The sequence below is a fragment of the Oreochromis niloticus genome, linkage group LG15, assembly GCF_001858045.2.
Source record: "Oreochromis niloticus isolate F11D_XX linkage group LG15, O_niloticus_UMD_NMBU, whole genome shotgun sequence".
Taxonomy (NCBI): domain Eukaryota; kingdom Metazoa; phylum Chordata; class Actinopteri; order Cichliformes; family Cichlidae; genus Oreochromis; species Oreochromis niloticus.
This window is the reverse complement of record NC_031980.2, coordinates 10,561,573-10,577,714: the sequence shown is the minus strand read 5'-3', so window position 1 is coordinate 10,577,714 and position 16,142 is coordinate 10,561,573. Positions and strand designations below refer to the sequence as shown.

Genomic DNA, 16,142 nt, shown 5'->3' with positions numbered 1-16,142 from the left:
ACTCATTGGCCTTATAAAATATTTGTAAGACTACTTAATAGTTTAAATAATTTTCTTTACATCATTTAACACTGCAGCTTAAGCCTAGAACTATCTTACACGCCAGAAGAATCCATCTAAATAACACATTTATTTAATGGATACACAATTTTAATTAAAGTCAGATATATTCTTAATGATGATGCAGCGATACTAAGACATTACGCTTATGCTTCTGGGCTCTGGCTGCAGCAGCTGTGTTGTTTATCTCGAATTATATTTTTAAATTCGTCTTATTTCTTTAGTTTAGTTTTTTGTTTGATGGCTTTTCTTGTCATATATGTACTGCTCTAGACCTTAATGGTAATCTGGTGTGAACGCCATAGTTTTTAGTAAACAAAAGTGGAGTAGCAGATGCAGTTGTACTGTAAAGAAAAAACTCTTAAACCTTAAACTTCTTTTTTTCTTTTTTTTAAAACTGAACCTGCAAAAGTTCTAATTTTTCATTTTACATTAATTTTAAATAACATGTTATAATAACATAAAAACAGTATATCTAGGCCGCAGTCACACTAGTGAAGGTGGTGGCTGGAGACTAGGACACAACCAAAATTACTGCCACCAACCTTTGTATATCAATACAGTGATAATCTGGAGTCAGTTTGAGTCAGATTGCGACTGAAGGCAGGTTGCTTCACACTAGTTGACCTGTGCTCGTTGGAAGCCTTGAGATAAAAATTGGTCACCAGAGCTACTTGCAATTAGTCCTAAATTTGAAAAAAATTACATGCAGTCCGCTTATTTTTGCTGTGAGAATTAATCCACACTAAAAGTCAGTAAATAGTTTTCCTTGCCATCACAGATATTTAAACATAGAAGCCTTCTGATGCATATATTGTATAGTGGTTATTTTGAATTATTGTACTTTTCAAACAGACTCAGTTTAGCTGATGCGGTCACGTCTGCATTCTTTCTTAAACTACAAAAAATGAAAAAAAATTACATATAGTATTTCAGCTCAGGATGTTGAAGGCTGGGACTGAATAACTCCTTGAACAAAGTAACAACAAGGACATCCATCATAGATCAGTGGCCAGAATAATGAAACCGATATCAATGTTAAACACGCGCCTTAAGCAGTACCTCTTTTTTTCTCCTCTTTAATTTACATTACATTTCTGATATTTATTAAAGTAAATGGTCAGTTTCTTGAGCAACCTTGATGTCTCCTGTTTTTAAAATGTCAGTGCTAGAATGAACTCAATTTGTAAGGGTTGTTATTAAGAATAATCAAAGAAGGAATCAAGACAAAGTTATATAAAAGAATGAATAGTGTGGAAGTTCCTTACAAGTTAAATATCTTTTAAGGCTACTTGAAAGGTCACATTCACGGTCGTGTAAAATGTGGTAACAGCATGTGAAAGCTGAAGGAATGATTAAAAGTAAGAACACAGAAAACTGCCTGAAAGCTGAAAGCTGAAAACTGAGGTGTGGGAATAATAGGATGTTACTTCCTTTATTTAGCTACACCCAGGCATGATTACTGTGAGCCCTGTTGAATCAAGAAATCACTTAAATAGAACCAGTCTGACAAAGTGATGTAGGCTAAAAGAGCTCAAAAAGCAACACATCATGCCATGATTCAAAGAAAAAGCTGAGAAACAAAATCACTGACATGTATCAGTCTTGAAAGGGGTACAAAGCAATTCTTAAGGCTTTGGGACTCCATGAACCACAGTGAGAGCCTTGGAACAGTGACAAACCTTTCCAGGGGTGGCTGGCCTACCAAAATTAGTCCAACAGCATGTCGAGAGCTCATCCAGGAGGTCTCAAAAGAACCCAGAACAACATCTAAAGAACTGCAGGCCTCACCTGCCTCAGTTAGGATCAGAGTTCCTGATTCAACAACGAGAATGAGACTGGGCACTCTCTCGTCCATGAGAGAGTTCCAATGAGAAAACCACTGCTGACCAAAAGGAACACAAAGTCTCGTCTCATATTTGCCCAAAAAAACCCATCTAGATCATCCCCAAGACTTAATAATATATTTGGACTGATGAGATAAAAGTTACATATTTTGGAAGGTTTTAGTACCGTTACGACTAACACAGCATTTCATAAAAAGATCGCACCAACAGTCAAACATGGTGGTGGCTGTGTGATGATCTGGGGCTGCTTTGCTGCTTCAGGACTTGCTGTAATTGATGGCACCATGAATTCTGCTCTCTACCAGAAAACCCTGAAGGAAAATGTCAACACTTCAGTTCATGCCCTGAAGCTCAATTACACTTGGGCTATGCAGCAGAACAATGATCCAAAACACACCAGCAAATCCACCTCTGAATGGCTCAAGAAAACAAAAAGGTTTTGAAGTGGTAGTCAAAGTCTGGGCTTAAATCAGATTGAGATGCTTTGGAATGAACAGTTATGTGGCTGACTTAACATAATTCTGCAAAGAAGAGTGGACAAAACTTCCTCCACAGCAATGTGAAAGTGATTGCAGTTCTTGATGCCAAGGGTGGCACAACCAGTTATTAGGTTTAGGGAGCAATTATTTTTTTCGCTTGGGGCCAGGTAGGTTCGGATAGTTTTTTGTGGGTTTTTTTCCCACTTTATAAATGATGATTTCATTAATTAACTACATTTTCTATTAAATCTGTGTTATCTTTAACTAATATTATTATTTTTTTCATGATCTCAAACATGTAAGTGTCACAAATATGCCAAAAAAGGGATTCCGGAATGGGGAAAATACTTTTTCCCAGCACTGTATTTAATCTTCTTCATTCAAAAACTATTTTCTTACATGGTCACATCACTAATCATTGGACTGAAGCCACATTTAACAAATTGTGGTATTCACAGGCCCAGCCAGCTTGAAGCCAGTGATAAATGAAAAGCAGCATATGGCAGAGAGAGGGGGGAAGAAACCTTCAGTGTCCTAATCTCATTAGCCTCTGTGTTAGCCTCAGTGGATTAGCAGTAGACTATGTGCTGAGCTAGTCAGAGGAAACAGAGGGTGAAAGTCTCAGCGAATGAGAAGAAAAGGAACAGAGAGAAAGACTGAAAGCGTGTGTTTCTCTTTGAGATCAGTGTTTGGGTCCACTAGGCATTGAGATCTCCAGCATCTGAATCACCTTTGTGAAGAGTCCCCTTTGCTCTTCCTCTGCTATTCCTGTCTCATTAAAGCACTCGTGGCTCGGGCAGAAATCTATTGATGTTTTTCCCCCCCAATTTTAAATACTTCCCTATAAGCAGGAATACAATTTTTTTTTTTTTTTTTTTTTTGGAGATTGTCACATGGCTCCCAGTTCTCATAAATACCAGTGGGTATTGGTTGCTTAATAGTGGGCAGTTCTAGCATTTGTTCCTGAGTGGGACTGGAATGGCTCTTTTTTTTTTTGTAACACATGATATAGAAAAATCACTTTGTCTCCACTGACAATGTCGTCCTTTACTTTTTTGCTCACCAACTGATAATGCAGCTGCAGATCTGTGACTGTTTTCAGGTTCTCATGAAGCTTAAGTCATCCAGAGTAAATGTAATGACTCTGAAACGACATTGCAGTCACTGTTGCATACATGCTAGACAGCCTTAACTATTCAGATGTTTTGCTTTAGGAGACTGGTATGAAAAACTGTTGATTTCCAATCGAATTTCTGTGATACTACGGCACATGTAGAGGAGACATCTGCACCTATAATGCAAGGCATAATTCTGCCGCCTGCCTCATAACAGTACACCACCTTCTGTTGCTCTTATGGCTTGTTGCAAGCTAGTGGAGCTGTGTTAGTTTCATAGCTTGTTACTGCAATACCAACAATGGCTAATAAGCAAAAAAGAGACAAGCAGACAGTGCATTTACAGTATTCTTACCCCAATTTACTAGCTATATTTATATGAACTCAGCTTGTCTATAGTCAATTTACAGCTTTTTGATTCCATTTTAGCTTAAATTTTGAGCTAAGTGCTAATACTATGTAAAGCATAAAGCAAGTAATGTTTTAACAGTAAAGCGCAGTCAAGGTCCTGCTTCAGGATCTAGCTTCCACTGTCCTTGTTCTTCTCTACCTTTGCTTTTACATTATTTTCTGAATCTTTATCTAACTCTGTGCAGCTGGAAATGCCTTATCTTGTGTGTCCCAAGAGCCTTATAAGAGTCCTCTCTGAAACCCCTCCTCCCTCCCTTACTCCCCCAGAGGTAAGAGCTTCTCCCTTGTCCTCTCTCCACCTCCACCAGAGCATCTGCTCTGCTTTGCAGTGGCCTGCAGCCCTCTCTATCCTCCCACTTCTCCACTCCCCCCTCTGGTTTGCTTTGGGCAAGTGAGCTGTCCACCTGAAGCCCATCACTAACAACCCTCTAACACTTACCTGCATCCCAGTTCTGTTTAAGAAAAACAATCTACAAAAAAGGCAGATGACAAAACTCAAATTTTAAACATAGCCTGTGGTTACATGTGCTTTAAATACATACAGCTGTGGCTTTAACATGCCAAACTGCAAGTTTCAAAAACCACACAGTATGCTGCTCAGTAAAACATCTTTTGTGTGTTTCTAGAACATTTAAAATACTCTATGTTTACATCTTTAGTGCAGTCTAACGATGAGCAATGAACAATGACATGAAAAAAATGAGTACTGTTTGAGTTTAAATATGAATAATTTCAAGCCATACCTGTAGGCATGTCAGTGCACACCTTTTGAAAATAAGGAATTTGGGATACAGCGCTGAGAACTCAGTATACTAACTGCAAAACAACTCAGAGCAGTAACTTACCTGTGTGGTAGTCTGTAGTGTTTTTGACATACCTGCACATGTCTTTTGATTTGTGGTTTGGTCAAACTAACACTAAAGGACATATGAAGCGGGACGTCTTCTGCTTGGATTGTTACAAAAGCACACTGCATATGTCAGAGTGCATTATACAGGAAGACATTTGCTTTTGTTGCAGTAACTTTTCATATTTCATGCTATTTTTGAGCCTTCTTCACCTTGCTAGGACTTTATTTCAGTATTGGCATGAGGCTTCATTAAGAATCTGCATCCAAATGGTTTATCTTACAAAGATCAGCAGCAGCAGCAGCTATGTGTGCATATTGTGAGAGGTTAGCGTTATTGTCAGCAGTGGTTGAATGCCTCTGTGGGCATTCCTGTGATGGGGGTTGGGGAGGGGGGGTTACATAGCCACGATTCTGCTGAGTCTGTCAGTTTAAACTATACGCACAAATGATCGCACATGCCTGTAGTGTGTATAACTGTCTGGACACAGGAATACAGTCTGTATATAAAATAAATCTATAACCGCTGTGTTGCATATACACACTTCGGCACTTCCTCTGCCAGTACCAGTCCATTCAGATGAAAGATGACGACCTAGCAGAGGCACACAGCCCATTGAAAATTAGCTATATATATATATAACAGCTGTGACTCACACATGCATGCTTACAAACACACACGCTCACAGAAAAAAAGTCTAATTTTCTCTCTTGTACGAACACTGTCTAATCTATTTTCCCCTCCATTAACAAAAACTTATTTTCACATTGATTGCTGCACTACAGCATTAAAGCCATCACTCTGTTTGATGGACGGTTTGTCTCACACTATACGTTTGACTGCCACCTGTCCTTCCTGCCAACCCTTCTTCTTATGTCATTAAAACAAAAATTCACTCATTATAGTCTATAGACCCATTGATGGAATTTTATAGTACATTAGCTTATTTTTATTTCAAGTGTTATTTAATGTTTCTTCATACATTGCCACGACACTAAAACTGAAAACCTTGCAGGAAGCCGAGTTTAGGAAAAGTAAAACTCATCACTGATTCGATGATTGCAGCTGGATTTTAGAGGCCCCGCGCAGCTTAGACACGGTAAAAGGCCTTGACAACCTAATAAATAATAAAGTTTTAGTTAAGATATATTAATGTGTTTAAGCAGAGGAGGAGGCGGTTGTGTGTCTGACTCTGTGTGTTTAAACGGAGATGCTTTTCTTCAGTCGATGCCTCATCAGGGATAATAGGCCACGATGATTCAGAAACGAATCAATGTGCATTAGAGTTGGAATTTATTCTCTCAGCGAACAAAATCAGCATCATTTAACCAAACCAGAGGAGATGCTGTCCACAACCTGTCACCTCTCAGCCAACATGCTTCATCTGAGCACACACACACACACTTATCGAATGAGTATAGTGGGGAACCCTTAAGGATACATGTGACATAGAAGAAATTGATTAGTATTAGTTTTAACGGAGTGTCAGTGTTGGATGAATTGTATTTCAGAGTACCTCCCTTTACCTTACCTTGTAATATTTCCTTGGGAATGGAGACGCGCGCGCGCACACACACACACACACACACACACACACACACACACACACACACACACACACACACACACACACACACACCCACCCACCCCTGTTTGGTATTGTTTGATACCCTAACTGAATATCGGCTTGTGTTGTAATTGTTTTATTTGAAACTGATTGTGTTTTTATAATCAGCACAAATATGTCTTGTTAAATTACTAACACACAAGCACGTCTGTGCTTTCTTTTTTTGTCTTAATGTCAAAAAAAGGCACAAAAAATGCATCATAAATCATCCCACTAACAGGTATTGTCTGTGTAGCCTTAAAAAACAGTGTTCCTGTGCTGCAGTCCTCCCCCCTGTTCTTGTAAAACTCTTTAAATCACAGCCACATGATGCACTTGTACTGGCTGGCATGATCCCTCGTTATCGTGAACACAATTGTTCCCACATACTGTAAATATTCTCCAAAGCGCCAGCTGTGTATAGACCAGCAGCTGAAAAGAGTCCCCGAACCAATATGCTGTTCACTCTTAATTGCAAACTGAAGTTAATGGTGTATCGGTTAAGATGTACGGTATGCACAGCTGTCGACTGTAAATATATTTGTGAAAATTTACATGCATGTCCTTAATAAAAGCAAATAAGCTGAGCACCACAAGAAGTTAGAAAGTAGAAGCATAATATTTAAAGCCAAACTCACTTGTTTTATCCAGTTTTTGCAGAATAAATAAGTTTTCTTTTATTAGTTCGTAAGTTTGTTTTTATTACAGTTGTCTATGTTTAGCGTTGAGAATTATTTTTCACATTGATTTATATTGTTAGCTGGTTTAAGTTGACTAAAGATTGTAAAGTGTTTTCATGCATATCTTTATATTTAGATTAACTGTGAAAAGTCCCCTTTATGTTTTTATTGCCCTTCTTTAATATAATCTGCTCTCTCATTGTTTTGGGTTGGCTAGCATGAGTGTGTGCATTTCTGTTTTGCATGTCATTCTCCAGTGTGGGTTGTTGCTGTGCATCGCATGTAGAAACACACCTTTGTAGATTTGCTCCCCCCATTCCAGTGAGATCTCTCCTTTTCTGCCTTAGTCTGTCTGTTTGGGATGAAGCGGCGCTCTGTTATATTCACCGTGGGTGTGTGTGGTTGTGTGTGTGTGTGTGTGGGTCTTTGCGTGCCATTGTGACGTCCCCCGCGCTGTGCACGTTGTCATTTTTCTGTTTAACAGCACTTTTCCCCCCCCCCTCTTTCCCTTTTGTCCTACTTCTCACCGCCCACTCTGTTTTTGTCCCCGTTGACTGTGTGCAGCAGCGCTGTGCTCAATCCTGTGCCGTGTTGATTATTTTGAACCCCGTCCCCTCACCCCTGGTGCTTCTCTTGTGGTTTTTGTTTTTGTTCTTGTAGTTGCAGGACCCCCGCATGTATGATCAGGTCTATAGGTACTTAGACCTTCCAGGGCAGGTATGTGAAAAAACAGCGATTATTTGATTAAAAAAAAAAAAAAAGAACAATCCTCTGCCTCAGCAGCTTGCTGCTGTTTCTTTCCTCTGTTGCAAATCAGTCATGCTGAAATCTGGGAGTCAGGGATTGCTGTTTGACGATGGGCACGAGATTGTCACAAAATATTACCCATCTTTCTTTATAGACTTTTAAGCTTTGGAAAAAAATATTTACCGCAATTTGATTGAGTCAGTCAATGAGCACTCCCTGCTCCCAAGCTTGTGTGATGCAGTATTTTCTGTGAAGCGCTACCCCTTTAAAAAAGTGTGCTTTTAAGTTTAAGATGATTAGAAAGCACAGATATTGTTAAGACTGCTGTGGTAGGTTGATGTTTATTTGGCACCTTAAAGTAAATTACAAAGAGGGACAGTTTGGATCAGTTATTAAGTTTTGGATTTGGTTGTTTGAGTGTGTGAACGCTTCTTTCTACTTCTGCATTGATAAATCTTGACTGTAATTTTCAAGCTCTGTCGTTCAAATGTTTAACAATCCTTCATCAGTTTTGGAAAATATATTTAATGGCAATATTATTTTTTGTCTCCTGCTCTTTTACTTCCACTGTCATCCTCATTGTCATCCCCAAAACACCTCTTGTGGATTCATCCATCACTTCCCATTATTCCTTTTAACTATTCCATGCCCCTCCATCCCCGTCACCGCCTTCGCCTCCTCTTCTAAAGCTGAAGGCGATCGACCGTCCACACGAGCCGGAGAAGATACCGCGAGCACCTCACGATCGTAAGAAGGAGTGGCAGAAACTGGCACTGGGGGCAGAGCTGGCCCAGGACTTACCTGAAGACAAACACAGAGAGGCCAACGGATCTGCGGGTTATCACGACAACAGGTGAGTGAAGGTGGTCGGCGCTAGTTAGTCAGGTGTCACCCGGTGGAAATAACATGCACATTACATCATGGGAGCTGAAAATCTGAAAAACTTGTTAAAAACGGATTCATCTGCAGGATGAAATCAATCAAATGTACAAAAATAAATAGTGTCCTATCCACAGAGAATCTGTTCACGCAATTTACACTTCTGTGGCACTGGGGAAATGCTGCCACAAAAGGGATGATTAAGGTCCTTCACAGTTGTGATTGCTTTTATTGTGCCTCAGAGCTGCAGTGCCACTCGTGTTCAGTAATTTCCCTGCCAGTCAATGTGATTAATAAGAAAACATTTTATGCAAATTGGTAGTTTTGTTGGATTTGTCAGTAGCGTGGATAGCTGACACAAAATCTTTTCTGCGAGCACTGATGAGAATGGATTTCAAGCAAATGGATCCCACGGCGTCGGACCATAGATGTGGTTGTCGGCGTTTGATTTACGATGTTGTGGATAACAGTGTCTTTTGATGGGCACTCACCTAGACCGCGACGGCATTGTCAACAGAATAATTGTAGCAGAAATTCATTCTTGTGAATAAAAAATAGTCTAAACTTCTGAGAAATGGAAACAGGAACTGTATACTTTTGTGACCAGTGAGAATGCGTTTGTTTTATGAAAAGTGCTCTTAACTTATTATTACTTACTTGTTTTTATGTGTATATGTATATTGTGTGACCAGATCTTTGTAATGGCCAGAAGAAACCATAAACACGACCTTAAAGAACATACTGAGCGCAGGTCTTGCCACACGTCATTTTTAAAAAAATATTTTGATTAAAAGAAGCCAGCCATCCTCATACATTTAAAAAAAAGAGATCTTGAGCAATAGTTCTTCAGGCTTAGTGTCCTTAAAATTAGGAAACTAGACAAGTGGAGGGGAAATGAAGATGTGGTAGGCCTACAAAACTATTCCCAGCAGAGTTAAAAATTGTTCTAAGAAAAAAAATCCTGCAAAGACTGGACTCAGGACCTGAGAGATGGACCTAAACCCTCAGTTGGTCAAGAAGCCACTCACTGCTCAGGTATGCCAACTGAACAACAAGTTTCACGTGGAGACGATTCCACATTTTTTGATGATTTTCAGATCATCATCAGTATGGAGATCAGGAGAAAGGCACAACAGCCATCTGTAATACACAGTGGAGGCTCTGTCATGATTTAGGGCTGCGTTTCAGCCAGTGTTTTTGGAGATCTTGTCAAAATTGATGGAATTATGAACACAGAAATGTTCATATCAGATTTTGATCCCCCATACAAGACCATATAGATGGTCTCTGAGTGAAAACAATTTGTCATTTTTCTGCATGAAAATGATCCCAAACACACTACCAATACAGTAAAAGCATACTGGTCCTGGACCTCAGCATTATTAAGGCAATGTGGGGTCTTCTTGACAAAGAACAGAACAAAAGGCAGCCAACATCTGAAGAGGAGCTCTGAATGTCCTTCAAGAAGCCTGGAGAACTATTCCTGAAGACTACTTAAAGAAATGACCAGAAAGGTTCAGGCTGTGCTGGAGAATAAAGGTGGTCATACTAAATATCGACTTTCAAATTTAGGGAAAACTTAAATGAGGTGTTGCTCAGGACTTTTGCATTGTATTCTTAAGTGTTGCTGGCTACGATTACTGGACTCAGAAACCTATGAAAATTTGTGAATTCCATGACCCAATTACCACATAATTTCTGATCATCAGACAGTCTTAGCGCTGTGTGTTCAATCCTAAACTCCACAGTAAAGATAATTACTATACCGTCTGTTTTTTGTGTGTGAGTTTGGTTTGTGTTTGTTTTTCTTGTTTATTTTTTTTTAAATACATTACAAATATTCTACACACACAAGGTAAAATTATTGGGAAACATACCTCAGTTCTATATAAAGCACCTCTACCTACCCAGAGTGTGTGAGGTTTTGTTTAAGTGACATGATCTGACAGATGAGAACACAAAACTGCACACACACACAAAGACTCACAGCTGAACCAAACACAGTGTGATTGAATGACTGTGAAAAATAAAACGTGTTTCTCTGCTCAGGACTCATTTGTACATGGAGCATTTGGACGGGCCCTTCTCACTGGCGGCGCTGCCCTACACTCAGATGAACGAACTGCTTAACCGTACAGGGGACAGAATGTATTCCCGACCTCACGACCCTCCACCGCCGCCACCTCCTATGCACCCACTGGGAGAGATAAAGCCACCTTCTGTGATCAGGTGGGTCATCAGCCTCACTTTTCACTCTGTTGCTCTGGCTCTCACCTACACCTAAAATATAAATAGGTGTTTCAAGCAGTTTAAAACAGCGCTAAAGAATTATCTGTAACTACTGTGATTCCCTCCACATCTCTTAGCCTTGTTTATCTCATTTTCTCATACACATCTGTCAGTATCAGAGATCGGCCTTCAATTACTGGTTCTGAAGAGTTTCTTACTGATGGACCACACAAGAAGTGATGGATGTGTGGTTTGAGAGTGTGTGGAACAAAGATGAAGTAAAATAAGAAAAAGGCTTGTTGAAGGGCAGGATCAGGTGTGTGTTAAGGCCACTGAACATATTACAGGTTGTTTTTCTGCTGCACATATTGGCCGCTTATGTAACTGTTTTTGAAAGGATGAAGAGATCAGAGGGAATGATTAAGGTAACACTGGAGAAATCTCGCATTGATTTCTTTTTTTTTTCTTTTTTCTTTTTTGCACTTGCCCTTGCATCTGCCTTCTCCTCTTGCTCTTTTATTTACTTTATTCTGACCTTTAATTCTTGCTGATTTTCTTTTTTTTGCCATTTTAAAAGTTCCCGTCACCATGTTCCATCGTATCTCATTTTCTCGCTTCACCTCCTCTGAAAACTTTCCTTTACTACAGCACATTAAGTAGTGCTGCTGTCCTGAGAGGAAGCACTCCACACTTTATTTTTTCCTCTGTCTTCTCTTCCTCCTGCTGTGCCTTTTTTTTTCCCCCCTTCTCCTTCACCACAGGAGGAGGATTGATTGTGGACACATTCCTCTTTGTGTCGCAGTGTTAGTGGTGTACCAACCCACGCAGGTTCGGCATCAGTGAACGGCCAGTGTTATTCACACTCTTGTTTTTAATGTGCAAGTTACAATAAGCCGGTTGCTCAGTGATCTTTAACCTCTAATTTATTGAACTGACAGTGAAGTGGAAATACTTTGGCCTCGTCACTCTATCCATGCTCCTGCGACAACTCTGTAATTTCACAAAGCAGCTGTAGGTATGGTTACTTCCACACTCCCAGCAGCTGCTTCTGACGCATTGCTGCACATTTTTAATTGAAAAGATAAGAACAAAACAAACTCGGCTGTTGACATGCGCCTTTTGTGAACAGGCAGTTTCTGTCGTTACAATAGTCGGGCTTTCCGTTTTTACTTGGCGCACGTGCATTTGTCGGTGACAGATTTAAAAATTCAGACAGATGATAGAGATAACTTTGGAGTTTTGGGGGGGGGGGGTTTTAGGCATGATGTGCTACAGATGGTCTGAGGCTAAAAAGGTGGATGTCATGGAAATAAGCAGCGTTCTTCTTTCGCAGTCTGAGTCAGATTAGTTTCATAGAAAGTTTAATTAGGAAAATGCAAAGCCTGGTGTTAGACTGTTCCTGCCAGGTGGAATGTGCTCTTCTGCTGATCACACTCAGCGCTGCAAAATGTGGAGCAAAATTAGTCAATTTTGAGGCTTGACTAACCTGCTAGTTCAATTTTTTTTTTTTTGTTAAACTCATCTCCTCGTAACAGATCCTCTCTCCTCTCTTCCCCATTCTGAACTTGAACATCGGATTGATCATCTTGATCTTGTCTGCATACAGTAGTTCAATGCACTGAGACAATGTCACGGTCATACTGTTACGTCTTTGGATGTGTTAATGAGCAGTTGAACTGAAGTGTACCTAACAAAGTGGCCAGAGATTGTATGTATGTGCTGTCTGAACTGCTGTCCAAATTTTTAAATGATCAACATTACCAAAGGAAAACTAGACAATTTGCAGAAAACTGGAACCGTAATATTTTGGCATGTTTACATATCATTAGCTCTATTGCTGTATACAGTTTTCATATATTTTGTAAGTCAAGCTATTAATTAAAAAAATAACTAAAGTACACATGTTTATATACAAGCTGTTTTGGTGGGTGTTGTGTTTTGAGAGGATTTATGGCATATAACCGTCTTCCCAAGTGGAAAAAGTCGAAGTTACCTCAATTATCTCTCAAATTTTGCACATGAAGCACATGGTGACCAAAGTCCAGCCTCCTTTTTACCTGATGGTGAGCGTTTTCTCAGATACTCTTAAAGGCTTAACGAGCCGCAGTAGTGCACCCCTCTCACCGACCCACCACCCACGTCTCCACCTCATTCGTGTTTCTTCTTCCCTCCAGCTCCAGCTCGGGCTTTTCCGACAGCAGACCCCAGTCTCCAGCCCGGACAGCAGGCCACAACTCCAACACTCCTCCTCCTCCGCCTCCCCCTCTGCCCCCTCCTCCTCCACCCTTACCCTCCACAGGCTTGCGCGGCACTCCTCCTCCTATTCCTCCTCTACCAGTCCAGCAGCAGCCCCCAGCCATCCCGCCTCCGCCCGCTCCCCTCCAGATAGCCCCGGGCGTTCTCCATCCAGCCCCTCCACCCGTGGCACCTCCCCTCCACTCCTCATCTCCAGCTCGTTTCCAGCAGGTCCTGGACAAAGGTCCATCCGCGGGCTCTGGTATTCAGTCAGACAGCACCATCCTGCCTCCTCCACCGCCACCACCTCCCCTGCCCCTCCCAGGAGCGCGGAGCTCATCACCCTGCCTATCAGGGCCACCACCTGTGCCCGCCTTCCCTTCAGCAGGAGCCATGGCCTCCCCTCCCCCCCACGCCATCCACGACATGGGGATCAAGAGGCACCATCCAGCCAATCTGCCACCCATCAGCGATGCACGCAGCGTCCTGTTGGAGGCTATCAGAAAAGGTGAAGTGTTTGCAAATGCATGTGCAAATGGTTCTTTAAAACCGTGTTGTGGCCACTTTTTCATTGTAGCAGCGTAACTGCCTCCACATCTTGAAAAGATTGTGTAATGCCAGCTCTGCATGTGGTGATAAGAGACTATATTCAGATATTTTTAAGCCTATCTTGAAGCAAAACTTCCTCCAATCTTTGCCGCTTTTCTCATCTTACATCATAGATAACTGTATTTATGTAAATCTGTAAAAGAAGGCCGTGAAATAACTTTGAAGATGCCACTCTTTTGTTTACTGCCCTTTTCATTACTCTTCTAGGACCATAGGAATCATTTTATACACTAAATGGTTAGAGAAAAGAACACCTAGCTTGGTCTCTATTAGATTATCTTTGCATTCAGTTTCATCTACTGTATAGCTCTATATTCTTAGCTCTCTTGCCCCTCCCTTTAAGCCAACTTTCTTCTGATTGGCTGGCACTTGCAAACAGATTTGAATAGCAAGTGGAAGCAGGTGCTGTGCTCACAGTGTCACACTGTGTCTCTAAGATCCAGCTTCATTCAGATTAATCGAATCAGAGACCTGTTTTTAATATTTCACATAAATACATTTTAATAAAGCAGGATAAATACTCATCTATATCTAAGTTATTGTTGCTGTAGTCGTTATAATCCTAATCGGGAGTTTCAGGAGCCATGATATTTGATCATCTTTCTCCGTTTCCCTGCTGCAGGCATACAGCTTCGAAAAGTGGAGGAGCAGCGAGAACAAGAGGCTAAGCACGAGCGAGTGGGTAATGATGTGGCCACCATCCTGTCACGCCGCATCGCCGTGGAATACTCAGACTCTGAGGACGAGTCCGAGTTTGACGAAGGCGACTGGATGGAATGACGGCGGCGAGGGAGAGAACAGAAGGAATACCGGGAGGATGGAGGTGCCCCATCCTCCAGCAGTACCCCATCCCTGCACTCCACACCTTGACATCAAAGAAAGGAAACACCGTTACGACCACCTTTCCTCTTTTTTGTTTTTTTTTGTTTATATCTTGTCATATGTCTGTCTCGTTGTGGTTTGTGTTCAGTGGAGGGTCTCCACGTCGCCGTTGTCGGTCTTTCTAGTGTTCCAAGAGTAGTTTTTCTCTCTCTTTTTTTCCTATTCATTCTTCTGCACCTACCACGCGACTTTGTTTCGGCTGGATTTCTTGTGATGAAATCCCTCATGTTTACTATTGGTATACACGAAGATAACTTTTTTGAAGAGCCACTTGTTTTTGTTTCTTATCTGTACCTTGATGTTGAAAAAAAAAAAACCACAAACAAAGAAATTTGAAAAGAACAAATGAAGGCATGTTGCATCTATCTTTAGTTCTCCAATATGGTTTTGCCACCTGGTGGCTGAACATGGCATTGAGTGAATGCTGCTTTATTTTAATCATCTTTTATTTACCTAGTACAACTGAAACACTTGTTTTAACAGGCCAGTAGTATCAAACCCTGACCGGCTGGGTTGTCGTCCCCCCCCCACCCCACACACACTTTTTTTGTTATCAGGAATGACTTTACCACTAAGGACAAGCAAAAGATTGTGTTGCTGTGTCATGTGATAATTGTTGTATGGCTGAAATGATGGGGGAAAGCATATGGCTGCTTTGGTCACATGTGTGCATATCCATCCACTTACAATCCATTTCTGCTATTGTTGACATCAGGCGCTGTCAAAGAGAAACACTAAGCCATTGTTTATATGGAGCTCCCTTCATTTTCTCACGCTCGCTGCTGCAGAAATGGACAGTGGAAGCAACTTGATTCTGTAGATAAACATCAGAATACCTGCCTCTCTTATTATCCCTGATTTATCCAAAAAAAAAAAAAAAAAAAAAAAAAAAAACAGCGTACAGAGAGAAACTTTTTCGAGTTTTGGGAATCTGACTGACACCAGATGCAAACCAGTTGACGTCACTGATGGCAGCTTTTCTCTCAGATCCCCTTTTACTGTTTAACTGCTCACTAACGGGAAGCCTTACCTCGTTTGGGACTACAGCTCTGCGTAGTACTGCCGTTTGAGGCGTAGGACAAGAAGCTTACATTCTGCCTTGTTTTGGCTCATTTGAAAGAAAATGTCTGCCATCGTTTTCCGTTCGTTCGTTTTGTTTTTTTCTTCTACTTGCCTTATTGTTCGTACAAAACGTATCGTTGAGTTGATGAATGTATTGTGCTGTTACTACTTACTTGCCTGCGCTTGTATGAATTCGCTGTTTCTATGTTTGGCTGGGGGGGGGTTGAAAGGACGAAAAAAAAGAGGAAAAAAAAGATTGGATCAATACTGTATACCATGTAACTTATGTAACTGTTTACTGTAACAGTTTGCTTGAATTAATAAAAATCTAATGTTATGTTTCAGGGTTTGTTGTTGTTGTTGAGGTTGCTTGATCTGAGTCCTGTTCTTTGTAAAAGAATAACCGAGTTAGCTTAATTTGATTACGGTTGAACACAAGCCATGATTTCTCAG

The 16,142-nt window shown here is 40.8% G+C and overlaps 1 protein-coding gene across 3 annotated transcripts in view; it reads left to right on the top strand.

Annotated features, from left to right (window-relative positions):
- wasf1 (WASP family member 1) overlaps window positions 1-16,026 on the top strand; it is a 64,390-nt gene extending 48,364 nt beyond the window's left edge. For 2 of the 3 annotated variants that reach the window (XM_025898885.1, XM_005454677.4), the window contains exons 6-10: window positions 7,707-7,763; window positions 8,483-8,646; window positions 10,722-10,901; window positions 13,076-13,644; window positions 14,368-16,026. In XM_025898885.1, coding sequence (XP_025754670.1) covers window positions 7,707-7,763; window positions 8,483-8,646; window positions 10,722-10,901; window positions 13,076-13,644; window positions 14,368-14,525 — 1,128 coding nt within the window. In that variant the 3' untranslated portion in view covers window positions 14,526-16,026. The remainder of the gene's footprint in view (window positions 1-7,706; window positions 7,764-8,482; window positions 8,647-10,721; window positions 10,902-13,075; window positions 13,645-14,367) is intronic. The other variant, XM_019346097.1, reaches the window with a different exon arrangement.
- The last annotated feature ends 116 nt before the right edge of the window (window positions 16,027-16,142 follow it).